At 49.9% G+C, this 14,761-nt stretch overlaps 2 protein-coding genes across 4 annotated transcripts; both read left to right on the top strand.

Annotated features, from left to right (window-relative positions):
- The first annotated feature begins 259 nt into the window (after positions 1-259).
- RBP5 (retinol binding protein 5) lies at positions 260-1,984 on the top strand. 2 transcript variants are annotated; one of them, XM_067004947.1, is made up of 4 exons: positions 260-554; positions 827-1,005; positions 1,506-1,607; positions 1,753-1,984. In XM_067004947.1, the coding sequence occupies exons 1-4, from the start codon at positions 482-484 to the stop codon at positions 1,795-1,797; spliced, it is 399 nt and encodes a 132-aa protein (XP_066861048.1). In that variant the 5' UTR covers positions 260-481; the 3' UTR covers positions 1,798-1,984. The 2 variants fall into 2 exon arrangements, with proteins under 2 accessions (XP_066861048.1, XP_013054941.2); XM_013199487.3 differs by having other exon boundaries at positions 274-554; positions 1,859-1,984.
- A 3,416-nt stretch (positions 1,985-5,400) lies between these two features.
- C1R (complement C1r) lies at positions 5,401-13,245 on the top strand. 2 transcript variants are annotated; one of them, XM_013199573.3, is made up of 11 exons: positions 5,401-5,557; positions 6,323-6,551; positions 6,780-6,972; positions 7,140-7,283; positions 7,442-7,638; positions 8,112-8,259; positions 8,343-8,464; positions 9,081-9,159; positions 9,590-9,730; positions 11,320-11,394; positions 11,631-13,245. In XM_013199573.3, exons 1-11 carry the CDS (start codon positions 5,550-5,552, stop codon positions 12,431-12,433), a joined length of 2,139 nt encoding a protein of 712 aa, XP_013055027.3. In that variant the 5' UTR covers positions 5,401-5,549; the 3' UTR covers positions 12,434-13,245. The 2 variants fall into 2 exon arrangements, with proteins under 2 accessions (XP_013055027.3, XP_047907480.2); XM_048051523.2 differs by having other exon boundaries at positions 5,414-5,557; positions 6,308-6,551.
- Positions 13,246-14,761: the final 1,516 nt, after the last annotated feature.

Below are 14,761 nucleotides of genomic sequence, written 5' to 3'. Positions count from 1 at the left end.
GCGGCGGCGAGCGCGGGGGGGGCGGCGGCCGGTGCGCGGGGCCAGGTGCGGCGGGGGCGCGCCTCTACCCCGGGGGCGCGCGGGGGGGGGGGGGGGGGGGGCGAGGCTCGACGGGGCGCACCCGCCGCACGTCCGCACCGGCACCGGACCCGGCACCGGCACCGGACCCGGACCCGGCACCGGCACCGGGACCCGGAGCCGCCAGGCTGCCGCCCCGGCGGGCTGGGTGTCCCCGGGAGGAGCGAGGCACCGCGGCCGCCCCGTCGCTGTGCGGAGGAGATGTCCCGCTGCTCTCCCCCGCCCCCCGGCCGGGCGGAGGTGCGGGAAGCGGGGGCAGTCCCGGCCTTTTCCGCGCCTCCCGGCGCGGGGACTTTTACCGCGGCGAGGGGCCCGGCGGCTCGCCCCGTCCCCGCTCCGTGCCGGCCCCGGGCCCCGCTCCGCTCTCCGCTCCTAGCCGCCGGCCCCGTCCCTCCGCCCCGGGATGCCGCCCAACCTTACCGGCTATTACCGCTTCGTCTCCCAGGAGAATATGGACAATTACCTCCGCGCACTAGGTAACTCCGTCCTCCTTCACCGCTTTCACTCCCCTCAGTCCCCAAAAACGTCAGCCCGCGGGATCTGGGAAGGGGGGGGAAGGGATCTGGGCAACCCCAAATCTTTGGTCGTCCTGTCTGCCACCGTCACTTTTTGCGCTGCGGTGGGAGGGGGAGAGGAGGTACCCCCAGAGCTGGGGCTCCCTGGCTAAAGAGTGAAGGAGCTCTGCGGGGCTGCAGCTGGCCGAGGGGCCCGGGCAGCCCACAGATCTCCCCTCCATCTCGCCCTCCAGATATCAATGTGGTCCTGCGAAAAGTGGTTTGCCTCCTGAAGCCCGATAAGGAGATCATCCACACGGGAGATCACATGGTCATCCGCACGATCACCTCCCTTCGGGACTACGTTATGGATTTTGACCTGGGAGTCCAGTTTGAGGAAGACCTGGGGCCCGTGGATGGACGCAAGTGCCAGGTGAGAAGCTCACACGGGGCTGGATGAAGGCGGACGGGGGTGTGCTGGAACCTCAGGGGCTTGTCCAGCTTTTGGTTCACAAACAAGGTGAGAGCCCGCGTCAGAGCTGGCCTGCCCCGGCAGGTCCGGGACTCACTGGTTCTATGAGTAAATCACAGCAAAGGGGATGAGCACCGTACAGCCAAAGACCCAGTACTTATGGATCCAGAGGGTACTAGTCTCTTGGGATAAAGACAGAAACGGCCCGCTTGTCAGCGCTCGGTTGCACATGGGAGGCAGAGGGCCATCCATTCCCCACAAAGAGTCAGTCCTAAGGACCACCAGAGTGCCAAACTACTGCCAGCAGTCCTAAGGAGCTACCAAAAAGACGCCAGATCCGGGACTGCGTTTGAAAACATGTCTGACGGGAACAGGCGATGTCATCGCTGGTAATCTGTATTGTCGGGACCTGCTTTTGTTGGGACCGTGCCTTCCTCCTTTTTTTTTTTTTTTTTTTTCAGACAACCGTGTCCTGGGAGGGCGATCAGCTGGTGTGCGAGCAGCTAGGAGAGAAGAGGAACCGAGGCTGGAGGCACTGGCTGGAAGGGGACCGGCTGCATCTGGTGAGGAGGCAGCGGCGGTGGGGGCACACCGTGCAGGTGCTGGGGGCGCTGGGCGAAGCCTGCGCAGCCTCCTTCCAGCTCCTCTCGGGCGCCAGCAGCGGCTCCTCGGGAGCAATGACCACCTCCCATAAACATCCGCCTGCAGGGTTCAAAAGTTGACGGCCGTGCCCCTTCCCAGCCCGCGGGGTGACCCGACGGGGGGGCGGGCAGGGCCGCAGCCTGAGCTCCGTCTCCTCCTTCCCCCCCGCCAGCGCATGACGGCCGAGGACGAAGTCTGCGTTCAGGTCTTCCAGAAAGTGAAGTGAAGAGGATGCCCGGGCCGGACCTTCGCTCTCGAGTGCGAATTAAAGCAGCAAAACACGGCGGGAGCCAGCCGAGCCATGCGTGGCGACCTCCTTCCTTCTGCGGGGCCCCGCGGGGAGGGGCGGCACGGCACGGCACGGCACGGGACGGCACGGCACGGCACGGGACCGGGGGGCCCCAGGGGACGGGACGGGACCGGGGGGCCCCAGGGGCCGGCGGTCACGGCGGGGCCAGGCCCGCGGGAGGGGAGGGGGAGGCGGCGAGGGTGGGGGGGAGATGGGCCGGCGGGGGCACGGAGGCTCCTTTCAGAATAAGAGCCGGGAGGGACGGAGGGAGGGAGGGACGGAGGGAGGGAAGGAGGGAAGGAGGGAGGGATGGAAGGAGGGAGCGGGACGGGGGCCGCCCCACCGCCCAGCACGGCGAGTCCCCGGCGGGCGGCTGCGGGCACTCGGTGCTGCCGATCCCGTTCCAGCCCCTCGCAGCCCCCCCCCTTGTTCCCCTCCTGCCTCCCCCGGCCGAAGCAGCGCCCAGGCAGCCCCCGGTCCCCCTGCGGGAAGCGGCTGTGGTGCCCCGAGGCAGCGAGGACGGCTGAGGCTGCCCCTGCTGCGGCCGCCCACGGGGATCCTCGGCTCCTGTTGCTTGCGGACATCGCGTTTTTTCTCAGGGTACCAGGGTCCTCAAGCTATACAGGAGAAATGGGCCATCGGCGGCAAGGATTTTGGTGTGAATTCCAAGGGCTGGGGCAAGGGGACTAGTCCCGGGTTCACCATGTTCTCTTGTTCACCATGCACTCTTGAGAAAGTCCATGGGGGGAGGGAGGATCAGGCTGACCTCCAGGTGTAAGAAACCACTGCCTCTAGTCCCATTTCTCCTTCTGGCTTTCCTTGCGCTGCCCCCCTTGGCTCTCATAGCTCCACAGCTCCTCTCTGCATTCAGAGACCGAGGGAGAGAATCAAAGGAGGTGAGGTCCCCTGAAAAGAGGGGCCAGTGTCAGAGACAGAGGTATCCTTTAGGGAGGACAACTGATGGGATGTGCAAAGACAGGAAAAAAATCACATACCTGCACCTATAGAATCACAGAATCATTAGGGTTGGAAAAGACCTTCAAGATCATCTGGTCCAACCAGCACCCTACTACCAATGTCACCCAAAAGCCCTCGGGGAGTTATTTCTGAAAGAAACTTGTGGCTTCCCCCAAACAAAAGATTGAAATGTTCAGTACTCAGAAATATGTAGCTACTGACAGTCAAAGAGCCATGAAGTAGGCAGGTTTTGAAAATACAGGCCTTTTTCAAGCAGAGAAAATGCTTTTTTTTTTTTTTTTCTCCAACAGCTCATCTAAAAACTAGCATTTTACAAAGAGCTTCTTTCCAGAGAAGTGAAAACATGACTGCAATGAGAAAAGGACTGCTTAAGAACATGCAGTAATACACGGTGTCAGGGAGCTGCAGCTTTACCTACAGGTGCTGACCTCTGGCTCTTGAAGGTTGTCTCTGAGGACATCACAGGCAGCAGCACCCTGTCAGTATCCACAGTGAAAGGATGCCACTGGTTGGGACACAATCAAACACAACGGGCAATCATAGCCAGGCCACCCAGGATGTCATTTATCTGCTCCATGCAGGCCTCCGTGACATATCATTCCTTCTACCACCAGGATCCTCTGTGTTATCTTTGTTGCATTGTGAGCTCCCAAGAGCCAGGGCTTTGACCGCCAGCAACTGAAGCTGGTTGATCTGCTGCCCTCTTCCCACTCCTACATACAAGGAGTCCTGAGCTGCTTCTGATCCTCAACACCAAGCTCACTTCACCACATCCAAACTGATATCCTCCAGGCTGTGAAATCAACAGTTCACTTCAGGCTCTGCACCACAAGCTGGCCAGATCAGGCAGGTCTATGGGACATGTATCTGGCTGCTCCAGATAGGTGCATCTCAGGCTATCCACCCTTGCTTTACCAGCTGAACTACTCTCCTAGTACCCCAGATAGTGTCACCGGGGTGGGGGGCAGCAAACACATGGGATATTTGCCATGGAAGTGCCACCAGGAACTCCTAGTAGTGCCCCTTGGATGTAAGATTGCTGTCAAGATCACATTGAAATGATCAGCTTCCTTAAAAACGATCCTAAATCACTTCCGTCCATCCATCCTTTGCACGTGAACACCCTCTTCCCACCAGTGACCTGCTGGTAACATGTCTCTCAGTAGTTTCTAGTGCTTCACAGCTTCTTTCCAGATATGGTGGTCTCTGAGTAAAAGCTTCCCTTCTGGTGGGACAGTAAGCCACAAGAACCTGCTCCAGTGCAACACAGAAGTGAGGCTGCCCAAGAGTGTTCATCAGGCAGGGGAAATGTTCAGAAACCAGGAAGTACCAATGTAATGTCCCCTGCTTCATCTTAATTCTGATGTGTGAGGCCATGCATTATTGCAGGGGCACTAATTACATGTTTATGAGCTCTTTTCCAGATAATAATTCAAAGGCATTCTGATGAACAGGTTTTCGAGTCTTCAGTACACTTCCATAAATATCCTGGGGGGAAAAAAAAAAAAAAGAAAAAAAAAACTTCATTCTTTTTAACGCTATTTTCATATCCATATTCAACATGTTTTTGTAGCTGTGGATTATTTCCTATCATTTCAGTGCAAGAATGTAATTAGCTTCTCCGTATCCGTAATTCTAAGGGAAAACACTAGAATGGTGTTTTACCTCTTACACCAAAATCTGAAAGCCATGAAATTTTAAACTTCATGAAGCTGGTGGTGCACAGTACAGGGCTTGGGCACTGTCCTGATAAAAGCCTGAAATGTGTTTGTAAATTACTATCTTTTCTCATTTCCTCATTAAATAATGAAGGCACTATCTATCTTGTTTCTCCTAAAAATGCTTCAGGCTTTTGCAGAACATGCAGCAAAGAGGCCTTGAAACAGAACTTGTTATCAGAATGTTTATAATTCTATAGGTCTGTTCATTTCTATTAATACCTATTCAGCTCCAAAGTCTGAAGTTTCTTGCTTTCCCTGAAGAGGTTCCCAGTTCCCATCTCACAAATAATAATAATAATAATAAATAAATAAAATAAAATAAATAAAATACATCAAATGAGTGCTCTTCAGCAAACCAGAGCAGAGAAGACTACTTTTTGATGGTTTGATTTTTTAAAATTTAAATTAAACAATTTGTTAGTACTATAATTTCTGGACTTCTTCCTATGCCAGAAGACATCCGAGAAGGAGTGGGAGAGGCTATAGGACGACATCTTCAGGAGCAAACAAACTCTCAGCAGCTGCTAGGATGCAGATAGAAACATCGCCAAAGGTCTCCGGTAATCATTTTTTTTGCCCTTTTCTGTGTAAGGGAAAGATGGCATCTGCCTGGCTGGGATTTAACAGCCCCCAAAAGCACTCTGAATGTTTCCCAGGCCGGTGTCCGCACCGGAGCTACAGCAATTCAGCAGCAGAGGGCAGCAGGCGCCGGGATAAGAGAGCCTCGTCCAGCCCAGGCTGTGTGCATTCCGACTTTTCTCTTCCCACCCTCTGCCTCTTCCCACCTCTGGCGGGGCGAAGGGCTTCCAGCCGCCCGGAGCTCCGGCTCGGACAGCAGGCAGGACGGGAGAGGTGTGGGCACCGCGGAGGAGCGCATGGAGATGTGAGTGTGGCCAGCTTGGGAAGGGGGACACACGGTGACATCTCTCCGGGAGGGAGCTGGGTGATTAGGCTGTTCCAGGAAGGAGGTCAGAAAGGCTAAACACGCGCTCACTAGCCCTCCATTAAAACTCTGCTAGCACATAGGGTTTAGGATCTTCCTGGCTGGTCTTTTCATGAGGTCTGATCAATGAGCATGTTTTGGAGGAGCACCGTTAGTCCTGCCCCCCAGAGAGGGAGAGGGAAGGTCTGCAAGCTGAGAAAAAACATGAAAGTCAACTTTTGAAGAAGGGGGGCTCAGGCATGACCGGGTAGTATTGCTCCTTAGCAAACTGAGCTTGAGACCTTCAGACCCTGACCAAGTTAACTGGGCAAAGACCCTAAGCTATCTATCAGTAATCAGAAATGACCCACTGGCCCAGAGCCAAGGAGAACCACACTTCCACTGGTTCCAAGAAACTGAGCCCCATGACTGGTGGGAAGAAACAGCCATTGCTCAGGGAAACCACCTACGTTTCTTCAGACTGCTTCTTGGGCTGATGAATCTCTTTGGCTTGGATCACAGAGCCTTGCTGGAATGAAGTGCTATTGTCTTTGTTTCAGTGGTTCTGCTTGATCCTGAGTGATCCAAGCCAAAAGCTGGACCTGCAGCTAGGCCTCCCGTGTTTTTGCATTCTGCTAGACAGTGTACAAGTCACTTGTGAATTCTCCCCCGATTTCAGATGACTGAGTTTTGTGCTATGTCATAATGTAGTTGCCATGTTTGCAGGCACATTCCTTCTCTCCTGTGGGCCATCCTCTTTTTTGGAGTGACCAGTTCCAGTCCAGTGCCAAGAAAACTTTTTGGGGAAATCAGATCCCCAAATTATCCTAAGCCATACCCCAACAATAACATCAGCAGCTGGGATATCATCGTCCCAAAAGGCTATGTGGTGAAGCTGACCTTCAGATATTTTGACCTGGAGCCGTCTGAGTCCTGCTTCTATGACTATGTTAAGGTATGTGGATAGATACCTGGGCCAGTGGGGAGGTAGAAGTGGGAGTCTAGTGACCCCTGCATGAAACCGCTGCTCATTCACAAGGCCTCCTCTCATGCTTCCCACAGAAGGAAGGAGCTTTATAAAGGTGGTAACGGGGGAAGGAGGCAAGTTGTGGCTGGGTAATAGTGATGCATGGAGAATACTCACTTTTACGAGGCTACAGAGATTTCCCCTTAACCCTGACAGGTCAAAGCAGACAAGAAGAACTTGGGCCGATACTGTGGTCAGCTTGGGTCAACCACAGGCAATCACCCGGGAAGAAAGAAGTTTGTATCTCAGGGAAACAGAATGCATCTGGAGTTTCACTCTGATTTCTCCAATGAAGACAATGGCACAGTCATTCCCTACAGAGGCTTCCTTGCCTATTACCAAGCTGTAGGTGAGTAGGAGATAACTTATCATGCCTACGTTGGTCCTACTAATTTCCCTCGACAGGCAAATCAAGAGAAGGCTTGAGCAAGGATATGGATCTCTGTGTCCTTTCAGTGTCCAGCAGATAGCTTTGACACTTTCCTCCCCTTATCCCAGCATCTCTTTTCTCTTCAGATCTTGATGAATGTGATCCTAACAATGCTGCTGAGGACAACGAGGAGCCTCGGTGTCAGCACATTTGCCACAACTATGTGGGCGGCTACTTCTGTTCTTGCCGGCCTGGCTACCAGCTCCAAAGTGACCACCACTCTTGCAAAGGTAAACTGAGAGCTTGAAAGATCAGATGGACTAAGGAGGGTCCCAGGGCAGGACCCCTTCATCCAGGAAGGGTGGGAGAAGTGTCTTGGGACGCAATTAACAGGGCAACAGATGATACAGCCCCACGTTGTTAAATCTGTTTTCTTCCTCTACCCCAGTGGAGTGCAGCAGTGAGTTGTACACAGAGGCGTCTGGGTACCTGAGCAGCCCCGAGTATCCCCAGCCCTATCCTGAAGACCTCCGATGTAACTACAGCATCCGCCTGGAGAAAGGCCTGTCTATCATCCTGAAGTTCCTGAAGCCCTTTGAGATCGATGACCACCAGCAAGTTCATTGTCCTTACGATCAGCTCAAGGTACTGGTCATTAGCAAACCCACCTTGCAGCCCTGCTGCCAGGCCTGGGCAGGAACTGTGAGGACACCGCTACTGGCACAGGAAATTTAGGATCAATACAAGAAGAATGCCCCAGAATGGGAAACTAATCGGTTCCCTTGTCCCTCCCTCAGCTCTCTTAATTGCCATTGTCCTGAGATCAAGAGGCCCTGGGTCACAAGCTCCTGGGAGCCAAAAATATCACCCTTCTTCCAGTTTTATCTTCCTTTGCTTTAGTCTCAGGATTCAAAGGGCTCTGATTCCCATGATAACGGAGAAGCAGAGCTTGTGGTAGGCCAGTCCTTTGTTCTGATCTGACAGTGCAGACATCGACAAAGATGAGTCAGACAGCCAGCTCCGTCCACCATCACGGGCACTTGGTCTGGATTGAGATAGGGGAACCAGAGCAAAGGCGTGTATGTTTCTGTCCCTGTGATACATGTCTTTGTCACCAGATCCAAGCACAAGGGAGAGAGATTGGTGAATTCTGTGGCAAGGAGTCACCCAGCAGCATTGAAACCAAAAGCAATGAGGTGGACATACTCTTCCTCACCGATGAGTCAGGGTTCAGCCGTGGCTGGAAGATCCACTACACCTCAGAGAGTAAGATGTTATTCCCCTGAGACCACTGCAGCCTATGTACAGCATTTGTTAATAACCACTCACCTCATCCCATTTTCTAACAGAAATACGGTGCCCGCAGCCTGTCCCACTGGATCAGTTTACTGTCATCAGAGACCTGCAGCCTGTGTATCGATATCAGGACTATTTCGTCGTCAGCTGCAAGACTGGCTATAACCTGATGAAGGTGAGACCCATTCTCCACTCCCTTCAGCCATTTCCTGGCATCTCTTCAGTCTGTGCAAGTCTTTAATTCCCAGAAAAATTTTCTTTGGAGATTTAACTCCTGGCAATCTTTCGGTTTCTGTTTTCCCTTGCCTAGTCAGGCTTTTTTTTTTTTTTTTTCCCAGTGTTTTCTCTCTTCCTAATCCCCTTCTTTGTGCATTTACTTTCTGACAAAGAGGCAAGCCCTGATAGATGAAAGAACAAAGATCCCAGGAAATATTGGTAAGCAAGAGTCTCTCTTTGGAAGGATATGAAATCAGACTGGAAGCAGAAAATGCTACCTGCCTCCCTACCCGTCCTAATGCCAGGGCTGGGTAGCACCGCAGACCTGTCATGTTTTTATGGTTGCTGGCTGCTTATACCTTGGCTTACTATGAATAATTTGTAGCCTGTGGCAAACACAGGATGCAGGAAAGGCAGCAAAGGGAGAGGCCAGCAACTGGAATGGAGTGCTGCAGGGAAACTGTTGGACAGCAATGGAAAGATGAACAGATAGGATAATATATCTATGTGGAGAAGGGAATATAAGACTCTGCACATCCAGCAATGCTTTTTTTTTTTTTTTCTCTTCCATGCAGGGCAGCCAGAAACTGCTGTCCTTCACTGCTGTCTGCCAGGCTGATGGAACATGGCATCAATCCATGCCCCGCTGCGAAAGTGAGTGAGCTGGGAACTGGGATAGTGCCCCTTGCTGTGGGTTATTCTCCCAAATACACGGGGAGTTCAGCCTCAATGACACAATTTGTCTTCAGATAGAGACTCGTCCTGATTGGAAGGACCTGTGAAGGTCATCTAGTCCACTATTAACTTTTGTTACACCTCCTGCTTGCAAAAACTTAAATGTTTTCCCTCCCTTACAAAAAAGCATAGCATAACACAAAATAAGTCAATGGAATGTTATAACATTTAAAAGCTAAAGATTCCAGTTTGGGAGCCGTTTCAGAAAAGCCACTCTCTGCCCCCTGTACTAACTAGCTTTGTACCTACGTACCATCCTTCATATCATGGCCACAATCCAAGTCAAGCCTAAACCTTCAGGTGTTAAGTCTGTCTTTGTTTCATCTCTTTTTTCTTTTTTTTTTTGTAGTTGTGAACTGTGACAATCCTGCAGAATTGACCAATGGTGTATTCAGATATGTTAACAAACCTGCAAACAACAACTACCAGTCAGTGATCGAGTACCAGTGCAATGAGCCATATTACCACATTGTCACCAGAGGAGGAGGTGGTGAGTCCCAGTCCCACACAAATACTGAAATATGTTTATGAAAAGCCTGCCCAGATATCCAGTTAGAATTGCCCAAACCTCTGCTCCCCAGGCTTAGGGCTCTTGCTTTCCTTCTGCAAAGACTCTCCAACCTTTCCTTGGCTCTGCAGCATAGGTCCTGAGGATTGCTGTCTCAGCCCATTCCTACCCCACTTCATTCCCAGAGACCTTCACATCCCTCCTCCAGGCTCTTGTTAACTTTTGAGGAAGGTCTTAGTCATGATTCTCATAATAGCCATCTATAGTCATGATTTATTTTTCTCTGGTGGATTTCATTCTTTCACCGAAACTTGAGGTAATCAATAATATGCTGAAACTTGATCACAGAAGTCCAAGTTGCTACAGATGCAAATAAATAAACTCAAACTCCACTCCACTGTAATGCTGTTTACTCTCTTTGGAAAATTGTCCAACAGTGGAGACATCTAGGAACTAAATAACATACATGAAGAAAAAGCAACTTGTATGTAGCAAGTCAGAAAAATTAAGGCAACATTCAAAACCATACACTTACCTTCTTTTTGCACCTGAGACATGATTTGATGACACAGGAACTTAGGTTACAAGAAAAGTATAAAAAGTTCATGATTTCCTCACCCTGACTGCTCATGTAGCCTCCACACACACACACAGACACACAAAAGAAGTAAATTTTTAACCTGATTCAGTTCCTGGATATGGTTGCCAGCACAGACTCACAAACAGTTGTGCAGCATGCCTCAGGGAGCTGCACACTGGCATTGGGGTCAGGATCAAGCAGCTAAGGGGTACTTTAATTTGGAACTAATGTTGAATTTGATTATTTTTGCACCTGAGTTTAACTCCTTACTATAGAGTCAGAGCTCAATCTGAACAGGAGCAAGTAAATATCAGCACTAGCACATGTAAAATTCTGATAGAAGTGATTGTGGTTTAGTCAATTTCCAAAGAGAACAGCAAAGAGTTTCTTGAAAACATTTAATACAGTATACATTGTATAAATGGCATATAAAATATTTTTAGTCACCAACACAAACTTTCTAAGAAAAGCAATAATTTTGGAGGTTGTGGAATTTGCATTGAGAGATGACTCACAAGTTAGCTGACCAGCAATATAGCTTAGAAATAACTACTGATTGTGCACAGGAACAGATTAATCTTTCTCCTTGTTCTGGAACAAAACACTCTATCCTACTCTCTGCAAACAGCAGTGACCAGAGACTTGAATCTCAAATCCACGTCTCTACTTCTTCTCTCCCTTCTCTGGGCTAAATAAGGTCAAACAGTGCTCCATAAGCATGTGAAGTTCACTCAGCTGGCTTTTTAGGCATTTCTTCTCTAGAAGCGGTGCCTGAACTTTCCTGTTCTTCACTTGGAAACGAGGTGCTTTGAGATGCACAGGCTCTTCCATATGGACACGTTTCAGACTATGCCACAGGCAGCTTTTCCTGGGAAAGGGTGCCTCTGGGATTTTAGGGCTGAATGGGACATCTTGGAGAGAGGAACCCCTTCGTTCTTCCCACCCTGTGCCTACAGGCCTGGGTCTCATTCACTCCTGTCTCACCCTACAGGCAGGTTCACCTGCTCTCCTGAGGGAACCTGGGTGGATGAAGCTGGCCAGGCGAGGATTCCTGTCTGCTTGCCAGGTTAGTAAAAAAACTTATGATTTTTGACTGGTGTTTACTAATCCATACTTGTCATCAATACCAAGCAGGGAAAACATGCAGGGAGGAGAGTGAGGGTAATGTTGTCAGTGAGGAAAGACAGGGAAATTCATCCAGGGAGGCAAAAGTAAGGTGATGTGGAACAGTGATGGTGTAGGAAGGAGAGAGACAAGCCAGGACAACAAGGGGTATCATGATCTCCTTGCCTCTCTCCACAGTGTGTGGGAAGCCAGTCAAGCCTGTTGCTGAAATCCAGCGGATCTTGGGCGGCAAGCAAGCAAACAGAGGCAGTTTCCCTTGGCAGGCTCTGACTGGCATCCATGGACGTGGAGGTGGAGCACTCTTGGGCGATCGCTGGATCTTGACTGCTGCCCACACCATCTTACCCAAAGCGTCAGGAGGAAACAATATAAGCCTAGACCAGCTAGCAGAGGAGGCTAACATTTTCCTCGGCCACACGGACGTAGAAGAGCTCCACAAGATGGGCAACCACCCTGTGCGTAGAATCTTTATCCATCCAGATTACGACCCTAAAGATGAGCACAACTTCAATGGGGACATAGCACTGCTGGAGCTGAAACACCCAGTAACCCTGGGCCCTGCAGTACTGCCCATCTGTCTCCCAGATACTACCAACACCACTTTCTACATGGATGGGCATATGGGCTACGTGAGCGGCTTTGGTGTGGAAAAGAACTTTCTTTCAAATCATTTGAAGTATGTGAACCTGCCAGCTGTTTCCCGGGAGAAGTGCCAGAGCTGGCTGGATAGTAAGAGTGGACAGATGCCTATGGTTTTCTCTGAGAATATGTTCTGTGCTGGCTTCCTCACAGTCAAACGGGATACCTGCCAGGGGGATAGTGGGAGTGTCTTCACAGTGTTAGACTCGGGAAGTGGACGCTGGGTGGCTACGGGTATCGTTTCTTGGGGTATCGGCTGTGCCCAAGGTTATGGCTTCTACACCAAGATCCTCAACTATGTGGACTGGATCAAAGAGATAATAAGGGAGGATAGGCTCTAAATATTCCCTAGTAGCTGAAGAATCACTGATATCATGTAGATTTCCAGACGCAGCAAATCATATCCAAAGCTTTCGATGATGTCCTAAAGGCTTTTCAAACACAGAGACCATGTAACCTTCATCATGAGCACTTCCGAAAGCCACCATATTGTTTGATGAATTCTTGGTGGCACTGTCAAAAGTTACCAAAGGATCTGTCCCATTAGCAGTTTGTGGGTGTTCTAGTTCTTCCAAAGGCAATCTTACTGTTGGACAAAGCTTTAATAGTACCAGAAATCTCATGACAGCAAACATGCTATTGTGTGAAGTGCTGACAATATCATCAGACTACTGCAGTCTACATTTGTAGTCCCCATTGTGTGGGAAGTTTGCAGTGCAGCAAACCTTCTTGAAGGCTGTGGTACTTTGTGCTGAGTACAGTGTGTATATGCCCATTGGCATCAGTAAGATTCTATGAATATTAAAATAATTGCTGGAGAAACCAGGTGTGTTATGTTTTTCTGTCTTTGCTTTTAACAACTACTAAATATTCCCCATAACTGAGAGCCGTTTATGGACTGTATCTGTATAGGGATTGCTCTATCTACCGCTAAGATGTTTCCAGCTGTGCAAAGGCAAGTGGCAGTTGCTCACCTCTCACAAAGCTGCCATTAGTTTACCCGGTCTGGAACTCGAGATGGCTCCAAGGGAGGCAAAAGTCATCTGTGGAATGCCACATTCAAAAGACAAGGAATGCAACAATCAGTCTTGTGGAGAAAAGATCCCAGGAACATTTCTTGATCAGAATTTGCCAATCGTTTTTTTATGCTGTATGAAATAAAGCTCTGACTGCAGGACAGTAGCTCTAAACCGATTTTGACTCAGAGAGACGTGTCTACTGTTGTGGGTATTCTCTGCAGTTGAGTCTCAACTAGTTTTGTTACTGCAGAACAACCTACCTTTTTCTCGTGACAGAGGAACTCTGGGTGTGAGGTCACAGTCGCCTTCTCGCTCTGTTTTCTGTGAGATCCAGCTCCAGATCTTCTCCAGTGTCAGGATTTCTCATTTACTTTTAAGATAACATACCCTGGAGAGTGATCTGTGAAATTCACACCTTATATAAATTCACCTGTGATCTCCAGGAGTCAGTACTCTGTTGATTTTGCCATTTGTATGGGCAAGAGGGAAAAAGAACATGTAAATAGAAGGTGTCCAGTTGCACGGGAGCCAGTTGTTGGGGACAGAAGGGATACTGAGGCATATGCAGTTGGGGCTATTCCATATTCCAGAAACAGAGAATTTCTGGGGTGCTTGGTGAGTTCAAGCGACAAAAACATCAAATACTACTCTTCAGTCCATGTAAAAATTGGGAACAAATATGAGAAACCATCTTAAGAATCTCCTGCTTTGCAAATGGCTAGGAAAATTTGGGATCTGAGGCATGGAAAATATACAATTTGGCCCAAGTCCCTGTAAAAACTGTGACTCTCCTAGGAATAGCAATCCCAGCTAAATAGGTTTCTTTCCTGTTTCCTGCTCCTGGATCATTCAACCACACTTCTTTTTCTCTTCTCCTCTGCTCTCCTGAATTGATTTCAGCACTTTGTCTTCTTGTCCTTTTCCAAAAAGATTGGAGTTAATCAGTGGGCTAGGGAGTAATAATACAACGTTGCTTGCCTGTGTGGTTTTGTGGTCATAGAAGCTAAGAAAATGTCATACCTTAGATTGAAGGTCACTTTTTCAGAGCTTCTACTGGATTCATTTTTCCTGTATTGTACATTATTGGGCTGTTTCTTAGGCTATTATTAGGTGCAGAACCTTTGCCTAACACCCAGCCTGACCCTCCCCTGTCCCAGCTCCATGCCGTTCCCTCGGGTCCTGTCGCTGTCCCCAGAGAGCAGAGCTCAGCGCCTGCCCCTCCGCTCCCCTCGTGAGGGAGCTGCAGGCTGCCATGAGGCCTCCCCTCAGCCTGCTCTGCGCTGGGCTGAACAAACCAAGGGGCATCAGCCACTCCTCATACGTCTTGCCCTCCAGATCCCTCACAATCTTTGTTGACCTCCTTTGGACACTCTCTAATAGTTTTATGTCTTTCTTATATTGTGGTGCCCCAAACCGCACACAGTACTCGAGGTGAGGCCAGTGCAGAGTAGAGTGGAACAATCACTTCTCTCGACCAGCTAGCAACAACAATGTCCTTGATGAACCCCAGTATACTCTTGATCTTTTTGGCTGCCAGAGGACACTGTTGATTTGTGTTTAACTTGCCAACAACCAAAACCCCCAACACGGGCTAAAATTGCATCCTGAATTGTCCAGGATGGACAGTTCCCTTTTGTGCTCCAAAAGATG

Source organism: Anser cygnoides, chromosome 1, assembly GCF_040182565.1.
Source record: "Anser cygnoides isolate HZ-2024a breed goose chromosome 1, Taihu_goose_T2T_genome, whole genome shotgun sequence".
Taxonomy (NCBI): Eukaryota; Metazoa; Chordata; class Aves; order Anseriformes; family Anatidae; genus Anser; species Anser cygnoides.
The sequence above is the reverse complement of the archived record's forward strand: the minus strand, read 5'-3'. Positions and strand labels throughout refer to the sequence as shown.